Source organism: Vipera berus, assembly GCF_964194415.1.
Source record: "Vipera berus genome assembly, chromosome: 1".
Taxonomy (NCBI): domain Eukaryota; kingdom Metazoa; phylum Chordata; class Lepidosauria; order Squamata; family Viperidae; genus Vipera; species Vipera berus.
In genome coordinates this window covers 127,006,421-127,028,011 of record NC_138202.1, presented here as the reverse complement: position 1 = coordinate 127,028,011, position 21,591 = coordinate 127,006,421, and the positions used below count along the sequence as shown (strand labels likewise).

General features: G+C 35.2%; 1 protein-coding gene across 1 annotated transcript in view; it reads left to right on the top strand.

Moving 5' to 3' along the window:
• CNTNAP5 (contactin associated protein family member 5) overlaps positions 1–21,591 on the top strand; it is a gene marked incomplete at both ends in the record, with an annotated part of 429,095 nt that overhangs the window by 348,723 nt on the left and 58,781 nt on the right. Inside the window, 3 exons of the mRNA XM_081335453.1 lie at positions 7,867–8,023; positions 15,624–15,751; positions 17,984–18,154. Of these exons, the coding sequence (XP_081191579.1) occupies positions 7,867–8,023; positions 15,624–15,751; positions 17,984–18,154 (456 nt within the window). The remainder of the gene's footprint in view (positions 1–7,866; positions 8,024–15,623; positions 15,752–17,983; positions 18,155–21,591) is intronic.

The following is a 21,591-nucleotide window of genomic DNA, read 5'->3' as shown; positions in this document are numbered from 1 at the left end:
GAAGGAGGAAGGTGTGTTGGATATGTTCTCTGCCTTGAGTTATTTGTAAAAATAAAAAATAAAAGCAAGATACAAATGAATAAATAAATAAAAATATTCAGTAATAAAGCTATATTTTGGCCTATGTTTCTTATATCAATTATTTTGCAAGAGTCATGATCCTAACTGTGAGGAAGTATAGAGATAACCTTGAAGGAGATTTGTATCAGCTAATCCAGAGAAGAAAGGTAGAAGTAAAGAAGAAACTTAAGACTCGTTTGCCTTGACTCTCTTAGGTATGAGAAAGAAGGGGAGAGGAACTCTTGTCAGTCTTTCAAGATTTTGTTATTATACTCTATCAATTAAGTTGAGTTCTACTATTGCTTGTGGGGTTTGTTTCCTGGCCTGTCTACCTCAAAAAGCTGACACTAACTCTTTTTCTATAATGGGAGGTAATGTTATTTTTTTTTTCCTAGAAAAGTTCTTATAACCATACCAGGTGGGTTCTTTCTCTCAAAATGGCAAATAAGAAGTAACATGTTGTGCTTTTGTAGGTAAAATTTGTTACTTAGCAGAGGCTATTGTGTAGTGGGTTCTGGACCGCATGGCAAGGAAGAGTCAGATGAGTACCGCATGTCAGCTCTTTATTGTAGGGAAGCGCGTACTGAACAAAGGGGTTTACCAAGACCCCTTATATACCTAGTCAGGTACCATTCTGGCCAATCCAACCATCTGAATCTCCCGCCGAAAATACTTCAGCCAATCTGGCCACAGTACAGTGCCCTCAGATGGACTGATGGTTCTTCAGAGCTGCAGCTGCTTACACCCATACATAACAGAGGCAGTTGGGAAGTAGTGTCTCATGGCAAGGAATTTGATCTAAATGGCTTTTTTCAAGGGGAGGCCTGAAGTCTACTTGATGTACTTTTTTAAGTGAACAGTCTTTTTCAGCAGTAATGGTGTTCAACGTATTAAATAAGTTCAGATTATCTGGTCCTGGGTTATAATGGAATCCTTTATCATTATACCACTCACCTAGAAGAAAGACATTACTTATGGTTTGTAGATGGATCAGGATGAAATACAGGTAATAGGTGAATTAAGATTCAATTTAATTTACACAGTTCTGGTCTGCGGTGAGACCTATGCAGGAATGAGGTAAAGTTTTACTTTTCTTCACCTATGTATTAAGACTGAGGCAGCCTTTGCCATGAATGAAAGCAGGAGTTTTCATTTTTATTTTTTTCTTCTAAAAAGTGATTGGTAATTTTGAGTTGAGGAGAACCAAGCTCTCTAACCCTCCTATGTTCACTATGTCAGAATCAGTGACAATAGTTTGCTATACTCTTCAAGCCTTGCTAAAGAATATGTTATTCTTCAGAAATATATTATAACCTAAATAACTCTCCTGTCTTATATCCAAACTACAGATTATGGATATATTTGACTCTCATAGATGTGGGGCATAAGGCTGACCACATGAGGAATGCACCACAAGCATTTGTTGAGGGCATTTATGCAAAAATAAAATAAAAATAAAATAATCTCAGCATAATGTAACCCTGGAACATCTTTTCTTGACTCAGAAGCTAAACAGGGTCTAGTTAGTACACTACCAGCAATATTAGGACTGTAGAGTAGGTTGTATATTAAATAGTTGAAGCATATATCAGAAGAAAGCATTTCTGTCTTCCTCCAAAAAAGCCACCTGGACATATCCATGAAGTCACCCATCAAGCTTGACTCAAAGAAGGCATTATTTTACTTTCCTTTTGGCAATCTAGGAAAGCTGTCATCCCAATCCTGTCTGTTCCTGGAATGACTTTGGGAAAAGCCAATGTCCTTTCATGCCAAGAGTGTATAGTGGCTCACTCACAAAGAACAAATTGTGTTCCCTGTGCTGCATGCCCTAAGCACCTAGCTACAGCAATGCTAATGATGTACTTCTACTGTTACCTGCAGTAAATTGAACAAGCAGTATTGTCATCTAGCAGAAAAAAGACTCGTCTTACAACTGTGCAACAAATGGATGTACATATCTCTAGCAAATTGCTGCCTGAATCGGTGCGGTCATTATTGCATTATGTTACAGACAAAGATGGTATATGCCATCACATAAGAAGGTATTCTTTTCCTCTTTCTGAGAAATTAGATAACTAAAGGTTAGGGCATCCAGTTTCCCCATATGTAATGATTGTAATGCATGTGATACATGGTTGCATCTTGTAATGCCACAGAGAACTGCATGCTAAATATTTCCTATGGAAGGTCTTACATAAAACTTACATTTTATTTATAGCAACTGAGTTTGCCTAACACATGAAACATTTTAATATGCATTTGATTTTTTCCCCTTATGGCCAACACTACTACATTTGCTTTTTCATATAATTCAAAGAATAAAAAATGTAACCTTTCAGTGGCAAGCCGTATACTGAAGGAGGAAGAGTTTTATACCATGTGAATCTTTGCATCTTTTATACCCATCAAAGGATCCTTACATTTTGCTGATTAATGGAAATATTTCTGAATAATTACTGGGGGTTTTTTGTTTTCAAAAATGGGTGATTAATCATTGTTCAATTATACTTCCTCCATCCCAGGAATTGTAGCAAACTTCTTCCATGTTATTTGAATTTCATTTGTATTAGAATAGGATAGCAGTAGTTGGAAAGTTAGTAGGAAATACCTATAGCCTACATGTTCTATTGGCTATTTTTCCATACATATTTATAAAAGCCACTGTATGATGGGATTTAAAAAGTGACTGGGATTAGGAATATCAAGACTCAGATTAGCTACAAAGTCTTCTGGCTGACCTGAAAAAATCACCCTAAACTGTTTGTCACTAGTTTACTAATGGACTTCTTATTTCTTAAGGGATCTGGATATAAATATATTTACCTACTAATTTATTTATATCCTGCCTTTATTTGATTTCTTTTGTAAAAAAAACTCAAGGTAGTGAACATATATAATACTCCTTCCTCCTCCTATGATATAAGAAGGAGATGGAAAGATAACTTTTGCTAGTTTTTAAAATCTGCAGGGAGATCTTAAGGGACATTAAGGGAAAAAGTAAATGAAGAGAAAGAAGCATGTGTCTGTGAGTAAAGAATGAGGAACATAAAAAAATAAAGCCTTTTAAATATTTGCATTGGTGTCTGGCAGGTTTTTTTATGTTTCAGACTTATTAGGTAATGTTTCCAATACTGGCATAATGCTATATTTTAATAAGGTAAGATAAGAATCCTGTTAAAATCTGGGGGAAATCTCAAGATAAATTTGAACTAAATCTGCAACATTTTTAACTAAATAAATCCATGTTTGGCAATCTTCTTAAGCTACGTTGTGTCAGATCCAGAATTAGTCTCATGATTAAAATAAATAAACCCTTAATATATTGTCCATAGTCATTACTCTGAAGCATGGGTGTCAAACTCGCCGCATCACGTGACATGTTGCAATGTATCATGACTTTTTTCACTTTGCCGGAGCTGGGATGGGCGTGGCCTCTGCATGATGCAACTGGCCCGTGGGCCAGCAGTTTGACACCACTGCTCTGAAGGATTAAGTCTGAAAATAATTGTAGAAGTACTTTATGCTTTCACTATTGTATATGAAAGATAGAGGTATATCTAAAAATTTCATCAATATATGAATATTGTTATTTTTCTTAGTTTTGCTTTAATTTATTTCATTTTGGTTCAGCCTCAGATTGTCCTTGTTTAAGTCTTCATATAGATGCTTGTGCACTGTAGAATGATTTTTTTAAAGCATTGTGATGTAATTATACTGCTTTGAAACAGAACGTTAAGCAAATGAACATTGATATTAGCATAATTAAATTCTTTCCAGAGCACGTGTTAAAGTTCTTTGTTGAACTTACATGACAGTCTATATAACCTCATTCCTCTGCTCATTGCTGTTCAAGTGAGCTACTTTGTCATTTCTTAGTGACAGAATCAGATGCTCCAAGAGATACTAAAAAAGATACATTAGACAATAGAAATCTATTCCCTGTCTTTTGTCAGGTTTTTCCCTCCAGTGTATTAGCAAATTCTCTATTTAGTGTAGTTTTAAAAGACTCGAGCTTTGGCAAGTATGCTACTTTGAGGGACTTTCATAAATCTTTTGGTTAGTGTAGTACAATAAAATAGTCAAACACAAAAAATATGTTATAAAAATATAGCGATGTCTATTTATCATACCCCTAGGTTATAGCATAATGAACTTATCCAATAATATGCATCTCAGTATTGATTAATGGTTACTATTTGTTTCCTGGTAACCACACAAAGTTGTATTATACAGCTAAATAGTGCTATATCCTAAATTAGCACCTTTTGCTTAGATAATAATTTCTAATATATCTATTTAAATTGTCACTGCAATTAGATTGCTAGTGCTAAATCCATTTGTGTGTGCCTACAAATATGCTTAAAAGAACAGCAAGCACTTGAAAAGCATTCTTTTAATTAAAGTTTATTACAATAAAAAATACAAATACAAACAAAGGTAATTGGGAAATGGGAGAAGGAAAAAAAGAGGCAGGAGGTACAAGGTAAGAAGGGGGGGAAGCAATGGTTTGCTTGGATAACAAAGTCATTTGTCAATTTTGATTACTCTGGAGATTTATATCATATAGGACATACAAGTAGTCTTTGACTGTAATGAAGCTTGCCCATTATGTCATAAGTCATGTTGGTTGCAAAATGGGTCATCACAATGACTGATCCAATTTTACAACCTTTTTTTGTGGTGGCCATTAAATAAATCACCATGGTCATTAAATGAATCCACTAATGTTAAGTGAATACCGCAATCACTAAATGAACTCTTTGTTCACTGTGGAGCATTTTTGCCAAAACCTGGAAGTAAACACTGATTTTTGGCAAAAACATCAATATTATAAGTAGTCCAGAACTAATTGTATGTCCTATATAATATAAATCTACATAGGATAATCAAACTGACAAATCACTTTGCTACCCGCTTTGCAACCGACATTTTGCAACTGACATGACTTATGACCATAAATATAATATATATTTATATATTATAAATATCATGTGAACAAGGGATTCTACAAATAGCTGTAAATGTGAGCTGGTTCCTGAATGACTGAGATACATTCCCACTGACCACAGGGAAGGGTCCTGGCCATCATAACTTCAGAACCAGGTCATATGTACCATGAGGGGGAAGTGGGTTTGTTGTAACTTCAAATGGTTGCTAAGCATCTGGTTGTAAGTTGTGTATTATCTGTAATCCAACAAATCTTGGACTATGTTTACAACTTCCAAGAAATACACTTTGCAGGTTTCATTGTACCTGAACAAAGAATAGGAACTATTTCCCTTTTCATATCATGAAAGGAAAACGTATTCATATCTGCAACTTAATGTACCGTATTTTCCGGCGTATAAGACGACTTTTTAACCCATGAAAATCACCTCAAAAGTTGGGGGGTCGTCTTATACGCTGGGTCGTCTTATACGCCGGAAAAAAAACAAATCAGTCGAGCGTCCCCGTTCTTGCAAAGCCGGGCCGCCGCGCGCAACCGAGCTATCTCCGGCGCGGCTCCAAAAAAAAAAAAAAAACATCCCAGGAGGAAAAAAACATTTTCTACCCGTCAAATAAAAATACAATGGCTCTCTCCTCTTCCCTTCCCCCGTTTCACATACCATTAAGCAGAGCCGAGCAGAGTTGTGTTTGATTGATCCAAACGTAATTTTGGATTATGACGGACAGGGAGGGCAGGGCATGTAAGTATTTTCCAGCGTATAAGACAAAAAACCTTGAAAAACTTCTTAAAAGTAGGGGGTCGTCTTATACGCCGGAAAATACGGTACTGTACAAAAAAGCACCATTTCAGCTAAAAATAATAAAATTGGTAATATGTTCTTCATAATACACCTGAGCATTCCAATATGTATCACAAATTAGGAGAAAAATACATCGGAAGCTACATGCCTGGGGAAATCATAGTATACTTTTTGTTTTTATAATGAGTACGACTGGGCTTTGGATAAATCCCATATGTTTCAATTTATTATGCCCCCAAAATGGTGCTGTTCCTCTGAAAACTACTTGTATCTAAGTCCCTTACATTAATGAAATTTATTTCTGAGTAAGCACGAATAAGAAGTTTCATTCATGATTTTGTTTCCTTACAATAATTCACATTGTTAAGTCTAAGATTAGGGCACAGCAACATAAACTGACTTTGAAATGTTCTTTGAACGCTTTGCTTAATTAGTTCTCTGTACTTCATTATTAACCTGTTTTTATATTTCAAAGAATTTTTTATTTGCACCATGCCTATACATAATATTTAAGTAGAGTTAGTCAAGTGTGCACAAAACTTAAATTAGTCTGTAAAACAATTGACTTCATTCCCTAAATTCAAAAACATAAAGCTAAAATGTACTTTATTATTTCTGCTTTCTGATTTTCTGAGTTACTGCACTATGGTTTTTGAACAGAAGCAGAATCTCAGTGCATAATATTTCCCAACAGAATGGATAGCTACACAAATTCTTTTAAAAGTGTTTATCCTCCTAATCTATCACAATCCACAGACAGGATATGCACAAAAAGGATTGCAGTCCCAAAGATCAAACTGGCACTCAGAACACATGATGGAAATTCTTTCATTTCACAGCATGTAGAGAAATTCAGCCACAATTAAATCTTGGAAACTGTAGCTTAAATCAGTTCTAAGAAGGCAGGACAATTCCTAGAAGCCTGGCAACCTGACAAATTAGCCATCAGCTGACATACAGAAATTAATTACATTTATACAGTGCTTTTTTTGTAAAAGAAAAAGGTGCCGGAACTCACACATGTCATACAACCCACCTTGCCTACCCTACAAGGTTCCATCCAAAAAAGGTGCCGGAACTGCGTTCTGAGCGTTCTATGAGGAAAAAAGCCCTGCATTTATAAACCATTCAGAAAGGAACAGCTAAAAGGCCAAAGGAAACAGTGCTGTGCACATCCTTCCATATCACATGCACATTACCAACCACCCAGATAAGCAAGAACCAGGAGCAAAGTCAGATCAATCAAGAAGAAGCAATACTTTACAATACAAGGCTGGTAGGATAAACAACTAGATATAAACAACCACTGAATTTCACTTTATATCAAAACATTGATGGTGTTTGCTTCCACAGTAATAAAATGACTTTGAGATCAAAACTAACTTCAGAGACCACCAAGAACATAAGAACATGTTCACCTTTAGAAATTTGTGTAGACTATGTAACCTCTATCCTTTGAGTCTGTTTTCGATAAATTTTATAAGGTTTCCAAAAAGATTGTTGATGTGTCATGGAGAGAAATATCAACAAGATACTATATGGGAAGGCTAATTAATCATTGAACTGTAGAAATAATATCTTCCCTCCTGTCCTTAATTTGCATAAGTGTGTTTTATTTATAGCTGGTTTTCCTGTCTCCTTGAGCATCTTTCTTAATTATTCATAAGTACACATAAGATCATGAGAGAGACACACACACATACAAGAGAAGAGAAGAAAAAGAAAACAGAAATCAGACACGGATCACATACAGCAGAAAATTAAAATGCCTGAAAATATCATTTTATCAATACCATGCTTACATCTTATCTATCTGATTGTGGGACATTTAATATGTTGCTAGGGAAATGATGGCCTCCCAAGTGAAGTTACACATGTTCACATGTGTACACTACAGAAAATTTGGGTGATAAATCCAAAGTCACCATTTGCTTTCCTATTATTTTACCAGCGGTAGGACGTAGAAGATAAAAGAAGTAGATTTACCCATTTCATTTCCTTGAATTGTCTGCTTATTTCACATTTCCCATGGCAGATCTTCTCTCTTATGTTTCTTCAGATGGAATTCCATTTGTTTGGTGGGTTGGTCGTGCCAACGAAAAACATCCTTACTGGGGAGGATCAATTCCAGGAATCCAACAATGTGCATGTGGTCTAGAAGAAAGCTGTGTGGATCTGAGATATTTTTGTAACTGTGATGCAGACAGAGAAGAATGGTAACTATGGAAATGCATTTTAATTTATGTTATTGTTCGTATGGAAATCTATTATGAATGTTAATGAAAGGCAGATTGGTAAATTTCATTGTAGGCTTTCACCATTGTGTGTATACATATGCACCTATTGTATATACATGAACTTCTACATGCATTATTTAAAGAAAAAACAATTACAGGAAGTTAAAAGAGTTAAAAACAGAAGGAAAGGAAAGAAAGATGTTGAAGGTATCAAAGAAAAGTAATTTTATGGACAATATTTGGTGCTTCACTCTTATGTAGCAAGACAAAATTTGGCTGTTAGTGGTTTTATAATCTGGTAGAAGATAGGAGACAACCAGTGATTTCTCTGGGACTACCTTTATGAGGGGCTGAATTAGTGTATCACTAATGACAAGCAATAGGTGAACTAAATTTCCTTATTAAAAAAAGAGAAAAAGTTCAGTGCAAGTTTAATGGCATATAATGAAATGGAAATAAAGTTTAATGTTTGTGCATCGTACTTTTCAGTCTTAAGTTTGACATGCAAACGGGAGAATATAGAGCTCCAAATCTCACAAAACATATATAATATAAAGGCCTCTTTAAGGCATTCAGTAAGTTTAATGTCTAAATAAATTTTATGGTTGCCTTCATATTGTGTTTCCAATTTGAATACCAAGCCAGGAGAACTTGAAACAGAGAAGTAAGCCATCCTTTAATTTTATGACTCAGGATAATATTCTTGAGAATTGTGTGATCTCAAGAACAATTTCAAATCTATAAAATTGACTAACATGCTCTTTTAATTTTGTCACGCATAAGCTAGAATTGCAAAATCAATTAATAATCTTTCAACCTCACTCTACTATATAAAAGTACCTTATACCTTTGCAGATTTAAGCTATTGAAGTTGGAATAAATAGTTCTTCAGTTTAGAATCTAGATTGGCCTTCTGCTTTGTAGATTTACATATTTAGAAATATCCTATTGTTCATTATATGATTAATGTACATATCTTCAGTAGGTTTCTGGTTCTTGCAATAAAACAGATACACAAATTCTATATTAATGATACATACATGCTTAAATTTAATAATTAACAAATTTTAATTTCCTAATTAGTGAGATGGAGGCTGAAGAAAATAAATTATAGAAACTCTATTTTTTTTGCTCAAAAACTTGCACTTTGGAAAAAAAAGAATCCATCCTTTCTTTCTGCACTACACCTGACCTATATTACAGAAAAATTATACCAATGCAGTGTAAATCAGTAGTGAAGTAAGAAAAATGGTTATAGTAGAATTGGAAAATGAACAAAAGACTGTAGTTAAAATTATGTGAGCACAGAATTACTTTCATAGGCTAAAGCAATTTGGCATTTTCAATTTAGAAAGGAAATAGCTCACCCTGGTGTAATAAAATAAAAAGCATGTAGCATTTTGAATATTTTAGAGCAGGAAAAAGAACTTAAAACAGTTAGAAAAATGTATATAGAAAAACTTTTATCTCCATTGCCTCCATAAAGACTTACTTGCTAGAAAGTTTGAAGATTATAATTGACTATTGAGTATTGATTATTTGATGAACTTGACCCAGAGAAAATATTTTAGATGGAATATATTGTATAGCAAATAACATATTGTATAGCAAATAACAGATTATTTTAGCTCTGAGTGAGAAAAACATTGCCAATAATTTTTAAGGAGCAATTTGCCAAAATGTATCCATTTTTTTATAACCCCCCCATTTTCAAAGTTTAAAATATTAAATGTCAAAGAAAGCAAAACTAACACAACCTTCTATTCATATACAGACAAGAATTTAGTACTCAGAGAATGTATTTTAATCTCTTTATTTTGAGCTGTGTTTATGCTACTGAATTAGGTTTGTCATTTTTCCCTTGATATGTTCATTTTTCACAACCAGGTGAAAGGCAAGCAGAAAATGGTTGTCTCATTGCTATAAGTACTTTTTAATTGGTTTTCTAGATTCTCCCGCTCAGAAATAGCCATCAACAAAGCCAACAATTTGTTAAAATTAATTACAAATAAAACATAAATAACATAATACAATAGTTATAGACATAACACTTACTACATTAATGAGTGTGTTGTGCTTATAAATATAATAAAACATTTTTTAAAAAATAAAAAACTAGGTTGGAACCATACAGTTTTGTGTCATTTCTGACAGCAGAGAGTAAAAAGAAGCTTTATCTGTTAAGAGACATATTGATGGTAGCAATAAAAGAGAATATTTGTAGCTCAGGGTTGAATTGAGGGGTTCTTGGTGCTCTCTGAGCTTGATTGTTTTGTTACCAAATTCTGATAGTGAAAATGTCTTCAAGAAAGAGTCTATGGCAATTTACCACGGCCAACTCACGATGGCCAACTCGCCACAGCCAACTCACTGCAGGGCAACTTGTTGCGGGACAAGAGTTAACTAATATCAAAGAAATAGTGGAATAGAATCATTAAAGAAAGGATGCAAAAGGAGAGGCAGAATGAAATGTGAATTGCAAACATTATTTTTTAAAAAAAAAAAATATTTTAAATAATTAAATAGAATTGTTAAATTGTTAAATTGTCCCGCAGCAAGTTGTCCTACAGCAAGTTGGCCGTGGCGAGTTGTCCCGCAATGAGTTGGCCATGGTGAGTTGGCTGTGGAAAGTTTTCCCATTCCATTCAAGAAAACAAGCTCAGGAACACCAAGGATCCCTCAAACAGTATGGGATTGCTGTAGTTGTTCCTCAGCCAACTTGCCATTCTCTTTTCTTAATAGTCTTCAGTATTTTTAAATTGGCCCGTTGCCTTCAGGGTAGTGGTGGGATTACTAGTCCTGAATTTTAAAGTTGTAGCTCATACTTCTGAAGGTTACCAGATTGTGGAAGCGTACCCTATAATTTAATACAATATTTGGCTTTTTCCTATTGCTTAATACAGTGTTAGAAAATGTCCTCCTGAAAGTTTTCTTCACAAGTGGCTTCTGTTATGCATTTAAAAGTTTTTTTCCCCCTGAGTTCTTTTGAAAGGCTTGGGGCGTTCTACCCTTCCTTTTTAATTGCAAGATGATAGAATACATTGGTGGTGTTCTCCCCATCACATACTCTCCATCACACTGCAGACTTCATAGCTCCTCATGCTTCTGAATAAAAGACCCATAGGATATTTTTATTCAGAAAACAGGAGGCCAAGGATACTGTAGATCACCAGAGAGAGAAATGTACAGAACAGCAGGATACTCATATAAAAACACTTGGCATCTCATACATTGTTTTCATGAGAATTCTAGAGAAATGTACTCTTCAATTGATAGAAAATTTATTCCTTTTCTATAAAAGTGGGGGAAAATGGCCCAAGGAATGGAATCAATATCAGGTGAAGTGTTAGTACAACTTTATAATGCCTTGGTAAGACCACACTTGAAATATTGCATCCAGTTTTGGTTGCCATGATATAAAAAAGAGGTTGAGACTCTAGAAAGAGTGCAAGAAAGGCAACAAAGATGATTAGAAGACTGGAGGTTAAAACATATAAAAAATGGTTACTGGAATTGGGTATGTCTAGTTTAATGAAAAGAAGCACTAGGGGTGACATGATTGTGGTGCTCCAATGTCACAAAGAAGAGGGGGTCAACCTATTCTCCAAGGCACCTGCAGGACAAGAAGCAATGTATGGAAACTAATCAAGAAGAGAACCAATGTAAAACTAAGGGGAAAAGTCCTGAAAGAACAATTAATCAGTGGAACAACTTGCCTCAAGAAATTGTGGGTTCTCCAACATTGGACCATTACGAAGAGATTGGACAACTATTTGTCTGAAATGGTATAGGGTTTCCTGCTTGAGCAGGGAGTTGGACTAGAAGACCTTCAAGGTCCCTTCCAACTCTGTTATTCTGTTTATCTGTTAACACTGACGTTATTCTCTATCATAAACAACAGATGCTAGAATAATTATTGAGTTGGGTTGACTTATTTAGGCAAGCTCTAAAGTTATTATCTTCCAGAGTCTCTTTGTTATATAATTAGCTGCAGTACTTTATTTCTAATGCTGCTTTAACTTTTTAAAACTTGCATAGTAACATGGAAAATTTAAACATTTATAATCTGAATTCCACTACTTGCAAACTTTCAAAATTGTTGAAGATATTTTATTTGGCTTGTTTCCAAGTTGCATAGCACCAGACATATGCTGATAGTACACTTCTCATAATATACTGTATCACAAATTTCATTAAATGCTGTTGCAGTTACCTATTCAAGTGAGGTTTCATTAACTTAAAACTAGGCAATATACCCAAAGGATATTATAAGAGAGGAAATTAAATTGAATAACACTACTGTCCTGCCAACTATTATACTGTAAGTGATGGGGGACCTTATGAATATTCCAATTTATAGTACTGCAAAGCAGCATTTTGAAATACAAGAGAATGAAGATTTGTTTTTTTCAATATGACTGATACATTACTATAAATATTATAAATGTGTACAAATTTGCAACTTACATGTTCTTTCATAGATGTAATGAAGTTCTGAACTGTTGGGGCACATTTGAAACATAATTAATATGTAAGAAGGTTAATTTGTTTCCATATTGTTCACATCTTATGGGTATGGATTAACAAGGACATGAAAATACATGATCAGCTACCTAGCTAATTTCAATACTGTCTGGTTAATTGTTAGATAAGAATTATCTGGAATTTTGTCATGAAAATATTGTTTATATAAAGTATCAATATTCTTAAATAAATAAAATTAAATAATATTATTCCAAAAACGTCATTAAGCATTGTGGACCTTAACACAATTTCTTGAAGGTCTGCATTCTAAATGTGCTTGCTTTATTCTATTTTTTGCCTTATTCTAACTCATATGCAAATGTCTTGTGCAATATAATGCCTTTTTTCCCTGAATTTACAGATGCATAAAAATGTTTTTTTATTAAATCAAAATTTGACTTTATGCAGAATTTTAAGATTCACAAATTCAGATCTGAACTTCATATAATAAATGGGCTGAGTTTTTGCTTGTCTTAAGAAGTATAAAGTCTTTTAAAGTACCTTTCCTCATAAATAATTATTTGTTCCTTTTATATTGTCTTCCTCGCTTATTAACTTAAGACTGGAAAAAACAGATTGCTTTGGCTATTTGGTCTATGTTATGGCATTTATTTTTATGACCAATCATAAAATATTTTTATGATTAATTTTATGATTATTGATCAATAATCCAGATGGATCATAATTCTGTAATTTTCCTAGTTTTTGTGCATGACACCATTTTTAAGTTATTAACATATTAAATGGACAGTTAGTCCTCCGCCAAAATGCCAGCCATATAAAAGTGTAATAAGATTTGGAAAGGAAATCTATTACCACTTGCCTTAGAAAGATTTGATAGTGTTACATTGTTTTATGCTATTTTTAAAAAAATAAAAAAAAATAAAACTGTTCAGCATTCCCATTTTTGCTGTTCTGGAATAAACAATCCATGACCCTGAATTATCTATCCAGCATACAGTTAATATGGATATTTCTAGTAGCAAACATATTTTTTCTGAATTATTGTTCAATTTTCACAGGAAGGCTCAAATCAGTTTGCAGTAAGAGCACAATAACATCCACAGCTTTGTGGGTTTTTTTTAACACCAAATTTCTGTAATGGCAGTGGGCCACTTTCTGAAGGAATGCTTGGCAGTATTGTTGATTTTTAAAAATGCCCAAACAAACAGATATTTCTTTCTTGTCAGTAGACATATTAATATATTGAGTGCCAGAGCACAGAATATCCCATGTTTATTTTCTACTTGTCATTTGTTATATGCACATATAATATCATATTATCTATATGTTTCATTGACATTTGCCTTGTCATTGAACAAGGAAAAAGAAGAAGAAGAAAAAACTCAAACCATTATTTCCAAAACCTAAAAAGTTTTTTGAAGATTGCTTTAATGGATTCCACAGAAATCTCCTATATCAGCAGTCTTCAAAACTGAATTAATCTTTTTGGCTATCCTTGAAAACCATTGAAAACTTTCAGCTGGTACAGCATGTTAAAAGCTGGGTTGTGAACGTATGTTAATTTCAGCATGTCTTCTCTTCCTCCAAATATAATGCATACCTCAAGATGTTGTAACCATATAATGCAGCATGGCTGACCCCAGATATCTTAAAGATCAGTTCTGAGGAATTCCTAGCAACAATTAATACAATTGTTGTGTTCAGAAATACCCTTAAGTAGACCAGTCAAAGACCAAAATAAGGATTCATACATTGTCTTTCTTTCCTTTCCTTTCCTTTCCCTTTCCTTTCCTTTCCTTTCCTTTCCTTTCCTTTCCTTTCCTTTCCTTTCCTTTCCTTTCCTTTCCTTTCTCTTCCTTTCCTTTTTCCTTTCCTTTCCTTTCCCTTTTCTTATTGGTTCAATATGGTACACAAACAATTGTGTCAATGAGCTTTGAAAATCTAGAAAACGATTTTATTTAGTAACCAAATAAAGGAAGTTATACAAACACCCAGCTTCTGCTAAGGTGGATGAATCTTCCCCTGGCAAATGGGTACTCGCTTCTATCTGTGTCCACACAACAATCTTGCTTTTAAAACCGATAACTCAAGTGTTGCTTATCTCTTAATGGAAATCATTGCTTATGAAAATGTGACCTGGTCTTCTTTGTCCTTCAGGACTCCTATTCTTCTATAAGGTTGCGTGGGGACATCTTTACAAAGTGCCTGTTAGTATTTTCACACAAGTTCTTTTGAGTACTTTGATGGAGCATTTCTAATTATGGGATGCACTCAGTAAAACTTGGGTGTCAAATGCTATTGGGCCACGTGACATATTGTGATGTATCACAGTGTTTTTTGCCTTTATAGAGCCAAGGTGGGTGTAGCCTACATGTGACACAGCCGGCCTGTGGGCCACCAGTTTGACACCCCTGCAGTAAAGAGACCTGTCAGGCATCATGCTAGGAATCTGACACTAGATTAAAACAATTTTGGTTAGGTATTTGAACTAGTGCATTTTTTTTAAGAGTGAAGGGTTTTAGATGTTATTTTATTGCATTTGAATTATGACTGAATATATTTTACTGCAATATGGCAACTTGAGGGGAGAAACAGACTGAAACATGGTATAAAATTCAAGTAACACCAGCTGCCTGCAATTAGTGCAGGTTCGCATCCCACCAGGCTCAAGGTTGACTCAGCCTTCCATCCTTCCGAGGTAGGTAAAATGAGGACCCAGATTGTTGGGGGCAATTAAGCTGACTTTGTAATAATGCCGCTTGGGGTGTGTGTGAAAGCCCTAATAAGCAGGCATATACATAGAATGAAGGCTACTGCTAAGCTTGTAAGCCGCCCTGAGTCTTCGGAGAAGGGCGGGATATAAATGGAATTAAAATAAAAATAAAAAATAAATAAATAGGAACACAATAGAAAGATTCCTGTTATCAAAATAGACTTTAAACACCATTTCTGGATCCAAATATGCATCTTTCTCTCTCCCTCCCTCCCTCTCTCTCTCTTTATTTATCCCGTTTATATAGGTATGTGTATGTTTGTAATTTATTTAAGATTTCAACCCTGATATACATTTTACACATTTATCTATTTGTAGGACCAATGACACCGGTTTCCTTTCCTTTAAAGAACATTTACCTGTGAACCAGATAGTCATCACTGATACAAACAGACCTAATTCTGAAGCTGCCTGGAGAATTGGTCCTCTTCGTTGCTATGGAGATAGTGGGTATCACTCTTTTCAGCATCCTTATGCACAAGCTGTATAAAAAGCTGGTGTGTGTGTGTGTGTGTGTGTGTGTGTGTATCTGTCTGTCTGCATGTATGAGGGACAGAATTCTGATTGTATTACTGATAACAGATACCTTTTAATAATTGCATTGTCTGATTATTTCCTGAAATGAATTGTGCAGTTTCTAAAGAAGCATATTTTTATAAATAATTTGCAGTAAGGCTTTGAGTGCTACAGGTTCAAATTAAAGGCTTGTTCAGACTTCTGTCTCCACAATGGGGGAATAAAGATACATATGAGAAATGAACAAGCATGACATGAATACAGTAGGACTTTCTCATTCATATTCTTCAGCAACTAATTAACACTGAGAACATGTTCTCTTCATTAATTACAAGTAATATCCAAACATCTTGCCCATTAGTAGTTGAAATTATTATCAGCTATAAAATTTTATGGTTCTCTTTTTAAAGATGCTGGTGGTGGTTAAAGTTGGTGGTTACTATTTTCTCCTGTACAAAATTGCCCATTTTGTACGGTGTGAAGGACTTTCACATTTCCTTGTTTCTCCCAACAATTCAGTTCATTGTATGAAAATGTTTTATGAGATGAGAAAAAAGTTCTGGCTTTGCCTTCCCCATAGGTATATGTAATTATATCCTTCTGTCTGTCTTCCGTTAGTTCTGCTTTTGTCAAATTAAAAAGTACCCCATCAACTTTTTCAAAATCTTTTCTGAATGATGCTCAGTATGAGAGTTGCCTTTTTTTATAGCTGTTATACATTTCCTGGGTTCAGAGACAATACTAAACTTTATGTTTAGCAAAAGGCAATAACCATATTCACACAACATGAGCTGCCCTAAGCATTTATAGCTTAATGTGATGATTTGATTCACATAATAAAATAAGATAATGTTTAGATTCCTACAACACACTGGACAAAAAAACTAACATGCCCTATTCTTCAGTAAAACTGTGTTTTGTGCAAATCTAGCCATTGGTCAATTAACCCAACACATCCTATGATAAATGTGAGAAATATGTAAAGCTATTTTTTTAGCTCAATGCATTTCTCTGTGAAATTGCTTAAATGTATTTTCTATATTAATTCCTATTTATTATGTGAAAAGTATATTTGCTTTTGTTGTTGTTGTTGTTGTTTTAATCACCCAAAATAATGTGAAGTTATCAACAAACTTAAACTTCTCTGAGCTTTTCTTAGCTCTTCCGGTCTTTAAAAATAATTAAGGTCTATGGAAGATGTTTCCTTTTTGCCTCACTCAGTTGGAAGAACTCTGGTTTATTTTTTTCTTTACCACATCTCTGAAGTGCTCAGTTCTCTTGGTCAGCAACCTAGTATTCTATAAAGTCGTTAAGTTATCTACTGTAGACTCAACAAACATTTTCTCCAAGGGCACACAGATTTATTGTACATTTATATACTTTATATCAGTGAGATAGATGTATCTGGAAAGCTTCACAAGCTTCACTGGTTTTTCACCACAGTTTTTATTTTTCTTTATTTTAACATAGAATTTGAATGATTTTGTGTCAAATGTAAGAGAGAGTTATATTGTCCTAACTCATCTGTCTTTTGCAAAACTTCCATGGGTGCTTAACAAACTCTGTTTTTAACTTTTTGATCCCTTGAAAGATTATCACTGGAGTTGAAGTGCTGCTACTTCAGCTGTGTGTATATGTGTGTGTTTAGAAAAATGTTTCCCAATTATCACCTGAGCAGTGCACAAAAGGGGATGTTTGTGGTCACACTAGTGAGTATAGTCTACAATGTGGTGACTCTCAGTGATGCCATCCTAATTATGACATTCTACTCTAGTAAGCCATGGCTGGCCATTATGCTGCTGGGTTTTTTGTCTGTTTCATAGAAGTGATTTGGATCCTATACATCTAAAACTCTATATTTTCATTAGTGCTTTACTATTTATTGTTTGCATGATTTTGGTCATTAATTTGGATGCATTGTCATGATAAGTAGCAGAATGATTGATTGATTGATTGATTGAATGAATGAATGAATGAATGAATGAATGAATGAATGAATGAATGAATCCTGTAGCTACAATACAGAAGCTCTAAAATATTTTTCTTCCTAGGTTTCATTTTTCTGTATTAATGAACTCTGGCTAAAGGCTACAGTATATCTTTGCTTCTTCATTTACCTCCCTCATACAATTAACTATAGAGAGGTTTGTTGTGCTTTGCAGGACAGTTCTGGAATGCAGCTTCTTTCAGCACCGAAGCTTCCTACCTTCTCTTCCCCACTTTTCATGCCGAGTTCACTGCAGACATTTCTTTCTTCTTCAAAACAACCAAGATGTCTGGAGTCTTTTTGGAAAATTTGGGAATGAAAGATTTCATCAGGGTTGAAATAAGTTGTAAGTTTATCAACTGAAATTGTAGTATATTATTTTCCTTCAGATCTGATTAAGTCACAAAATGTCTATGGAGAAATTCATTCATCCAGGTCATAGTTATCCCAAAGATGCTTTTCCAAAAGGCAACTGGATTTCTTGGTTTCTTCCTTGAAAATGTTTTGCTTCCCATCCAAGAAGCAAAACACTGTCAAGGAAAAAAAAAACCAGTTACCTTTTGGAAATGCACCTTTGGAATTAAATCATGTATCTTCTTGGGTGCTTAATATTTGTGAAGTTTGTGTCTATGTTTTAAGTCTTAAAAGTGAGGATAACGTGCCAAAAGTTGAGAGGTTAGGACCCTTTAATATATTCAGTGTTCAGTGCCTTGAACCACTACCCCAAACTCGCTCCCATTCATGTGTGCGTATGTGTGTGCATGCACATATATACAAACACATTCTTCTTCGAAGAGTTATATTCAAATGAAGATAATATTATTGAGCTCAGTATTGACTCTGCTGGGTAGCTGTCTCTTATCTGAAGCAGCACACAGAATTGCTACTTTTCACATATAGCATATGAGTTATCAGCAGATTGCCTCTCCTCTTCTTAGGTGATGTTAATTAGTATTTATGCAATATTCTTTCAGAAAGCAGCCAGCATACCAATGAGGAAAGGGGAAAGTTCCGTATGTCATAATGGCCTGTCAAACAAGCTACCTTTCTTTGAAACTAAATTCCAGTTGCTGCCCAGAGTTAAAGCAGGGATTCTGAACTACTAGGCTGTGGCCCGGTATCAGGCCGCAGCCTGTTTGGAACCAGGATGTGCAAGTGGCGGGCGGTGCAGCTTGCACACACAGCTCTATTTGCGTAGCTCCACTTGTGTGAGCAGTGGGCACAAATAATGCTGCACACACGAGCACGCATGCCTGCTGTTTGCACAGAACCATCCCCTCTTCCACACACACCCCAGTGCTGCCATCACTGCCTGTCCACAAAGCCAGAAAGATTGGAGACCACTGTATTAAAGAAAAAAAAACTAATTTAAGTCATCTTTTTGTCTACTGCTTCAGTCTATTAATGGAGGGTGTTGTGTTGTGGATTTAGAATGAAAGAAGGCCTTTCTGTTCCATGTTCCATCAGACAGAACAAACCTAGAATGAACTACCATCATCGTGTAATAGGGTTATAATAATTTCAACATAAAATTTAATAAAATAAGGCCCCCAAGGCCCTTTGATTCATTAAACCTTTGGTAAAAGCAGGAGCACATTATCACTAAGTAATGAGGTATGGCTTAGTGTTAATTGCATATGATCTTCTGTTTGGGTGATACTTCAGTGTGTTGTATTTCATTCGCAAGGCTCTTATGTTTTATTAAAGTATACAATAAAAGCAAGACATTGACATAAAATTATATCAGAGTAATGCAATCTGTCAAGATGATGGGTTAGCATGTGCACTGTGGAAATGGAAGAAATGTCTGATACTTAGTCACTTTTTCCACTGCGTTATGATTTTCTCATAGGTCAAATTATGTTTGGAGCTAAATGGCTATGAGTACAGTCCACAAATCAGTTGATGTTGGTGCTGGAACAGAGTCTAACTGTAAAGAGATCAATATCACTGATTGCCTTCCATGAATAGAAGAGAGTTCCCAACCCCCTATGCCTAAGAAAATTCATCCCTGTGCATTGAAAGATTTTTGTGAGCTATGTGTGTATGTATACCAATGGAGTACAAATTTATCAGAAATTCATCTTCTCCCTTACTTAGCTATAGAGATGCAAATTAGGGTCCAAATGAATGATAATAGCCAAACTTTAGCCTTATTTTGTTAGTGTAATGAAACCCTGATGAAAGTGATGTTGCTTCCATGACTTAAACGTTTTTAAGAAACTGGAAAAGATTGATAAATCAGAGTTACAACTCCTGTCCAAATGTATTTTTCAGTGTATATACATTGTTATTATTGATCTAGTGTTGCCAATGTACTAGATGCCAGCTTCTGCTTTTGTCCTCTTGGAGAGGAACCTCTCTTAATCTTGGAATTGATTTTGCCCTAAATGTCATACTGCCAGGTCTTCTGTCTCACTTAGATTTCCAACCCACAACCTTGCTTTGTATGCCCCAACTAATTCCCAGAAAAGATATGGTTGATTGCAAGGGATGAAGATGAAATAAGAACTCAGTGCAAATCTCCTTTTATTAAACTATCTATAATGTAAGAAAAATGGCACAACAGGGTTGATTAGTTTTTTAATTATATAATTCTTTCTTATAATATGAAAAGAAAAAAAGACTTAATTCTCTGACCTGTTTTCCCCCTCTATTTATTTGCTTCTAAAGGCCAGTGTCTGTAACCTCCAGTTTTTGAAAGATGGAACTGCAAGTCCCAACATATCAGAATAACTAGCAGAATAATCTTTATGACATTCACACTTAAATAAGTATCAAAGTTTGACTCCACTTTCCTTTAAATCAGGGCTTTTCAACCAGTGGTACGGGTACCACCTGTGGTACATTGGCACCTGGCAGGTGGTACACGGCCATCCTAGAGAAGTGTTAGTGGGGGAGGGGAATGAGCTGAACTGGTGGCAGCACCGCACAAGCCTGAGCGAGAGACGGCTGGAGCTGCAGGGCTGTCAGGGCTCAGCGGAAGCGCCAGGATCAGCACCAGGCTCCAGCTGGAGCTCGGCGCTGATCCTGGCGCTTCTGCTGAACCCAGAAGAAGCACCGATCAGCTGGAATGTTGCAGCATCTCCAGGGTCTTGTGATTTACATTCAGATGCTTGGTAACTGATTCATATTTATGACGGTCACAGTTTCCCAGGGTCATGTGAAGTGACCAAAACCTGCTGCAACCACCCAGCAGATGGGGAATAAAAACCAAACACACCTCCACCCCACCCCCACTCCCAATCCTCAACAGAAATGCTCACAACAATGAAAACCTCAGACAGGAGGAAGAGTGCTGCTGGGTGGGCAGGCAGGTGTCTTTCTTGGCTGTGGCTTGGGGGGCACTTTTTTCAGTGCCATTGTAACTTCGAACAGTCACTAAGCGAACTGTTGTAAGTCAAGGACTACCTGTACTTCATCACTTTTTTCCTTTTTTTGGTCATCAAGTTTTTGACACCTTGCTAGGTGACTGGTGGTACTCGGATGTTGCCATATCCTAAAAGTGATACAATCAGTGAAAAGGTTGAAAAGCCCTGTTTTAAATCATTAGGAATAGACACATGCTCTCAGGTGTTTCTGACTTTCAGCAGAACAAAAAGTGATATTTTAAAGGAGGAAAATTTAAAGAACAGTTTTAACAGCATGCATCATTAATTTTAATAATACAGTTTGAAGAAAAGTTCTAGTGTTTGTAACATGTTTAATATTGTCTATAACATATCAACAAGTTTTACATCTGAATATAGCAAATGTAAATGTTCAATTACCAAAAATCTGGGC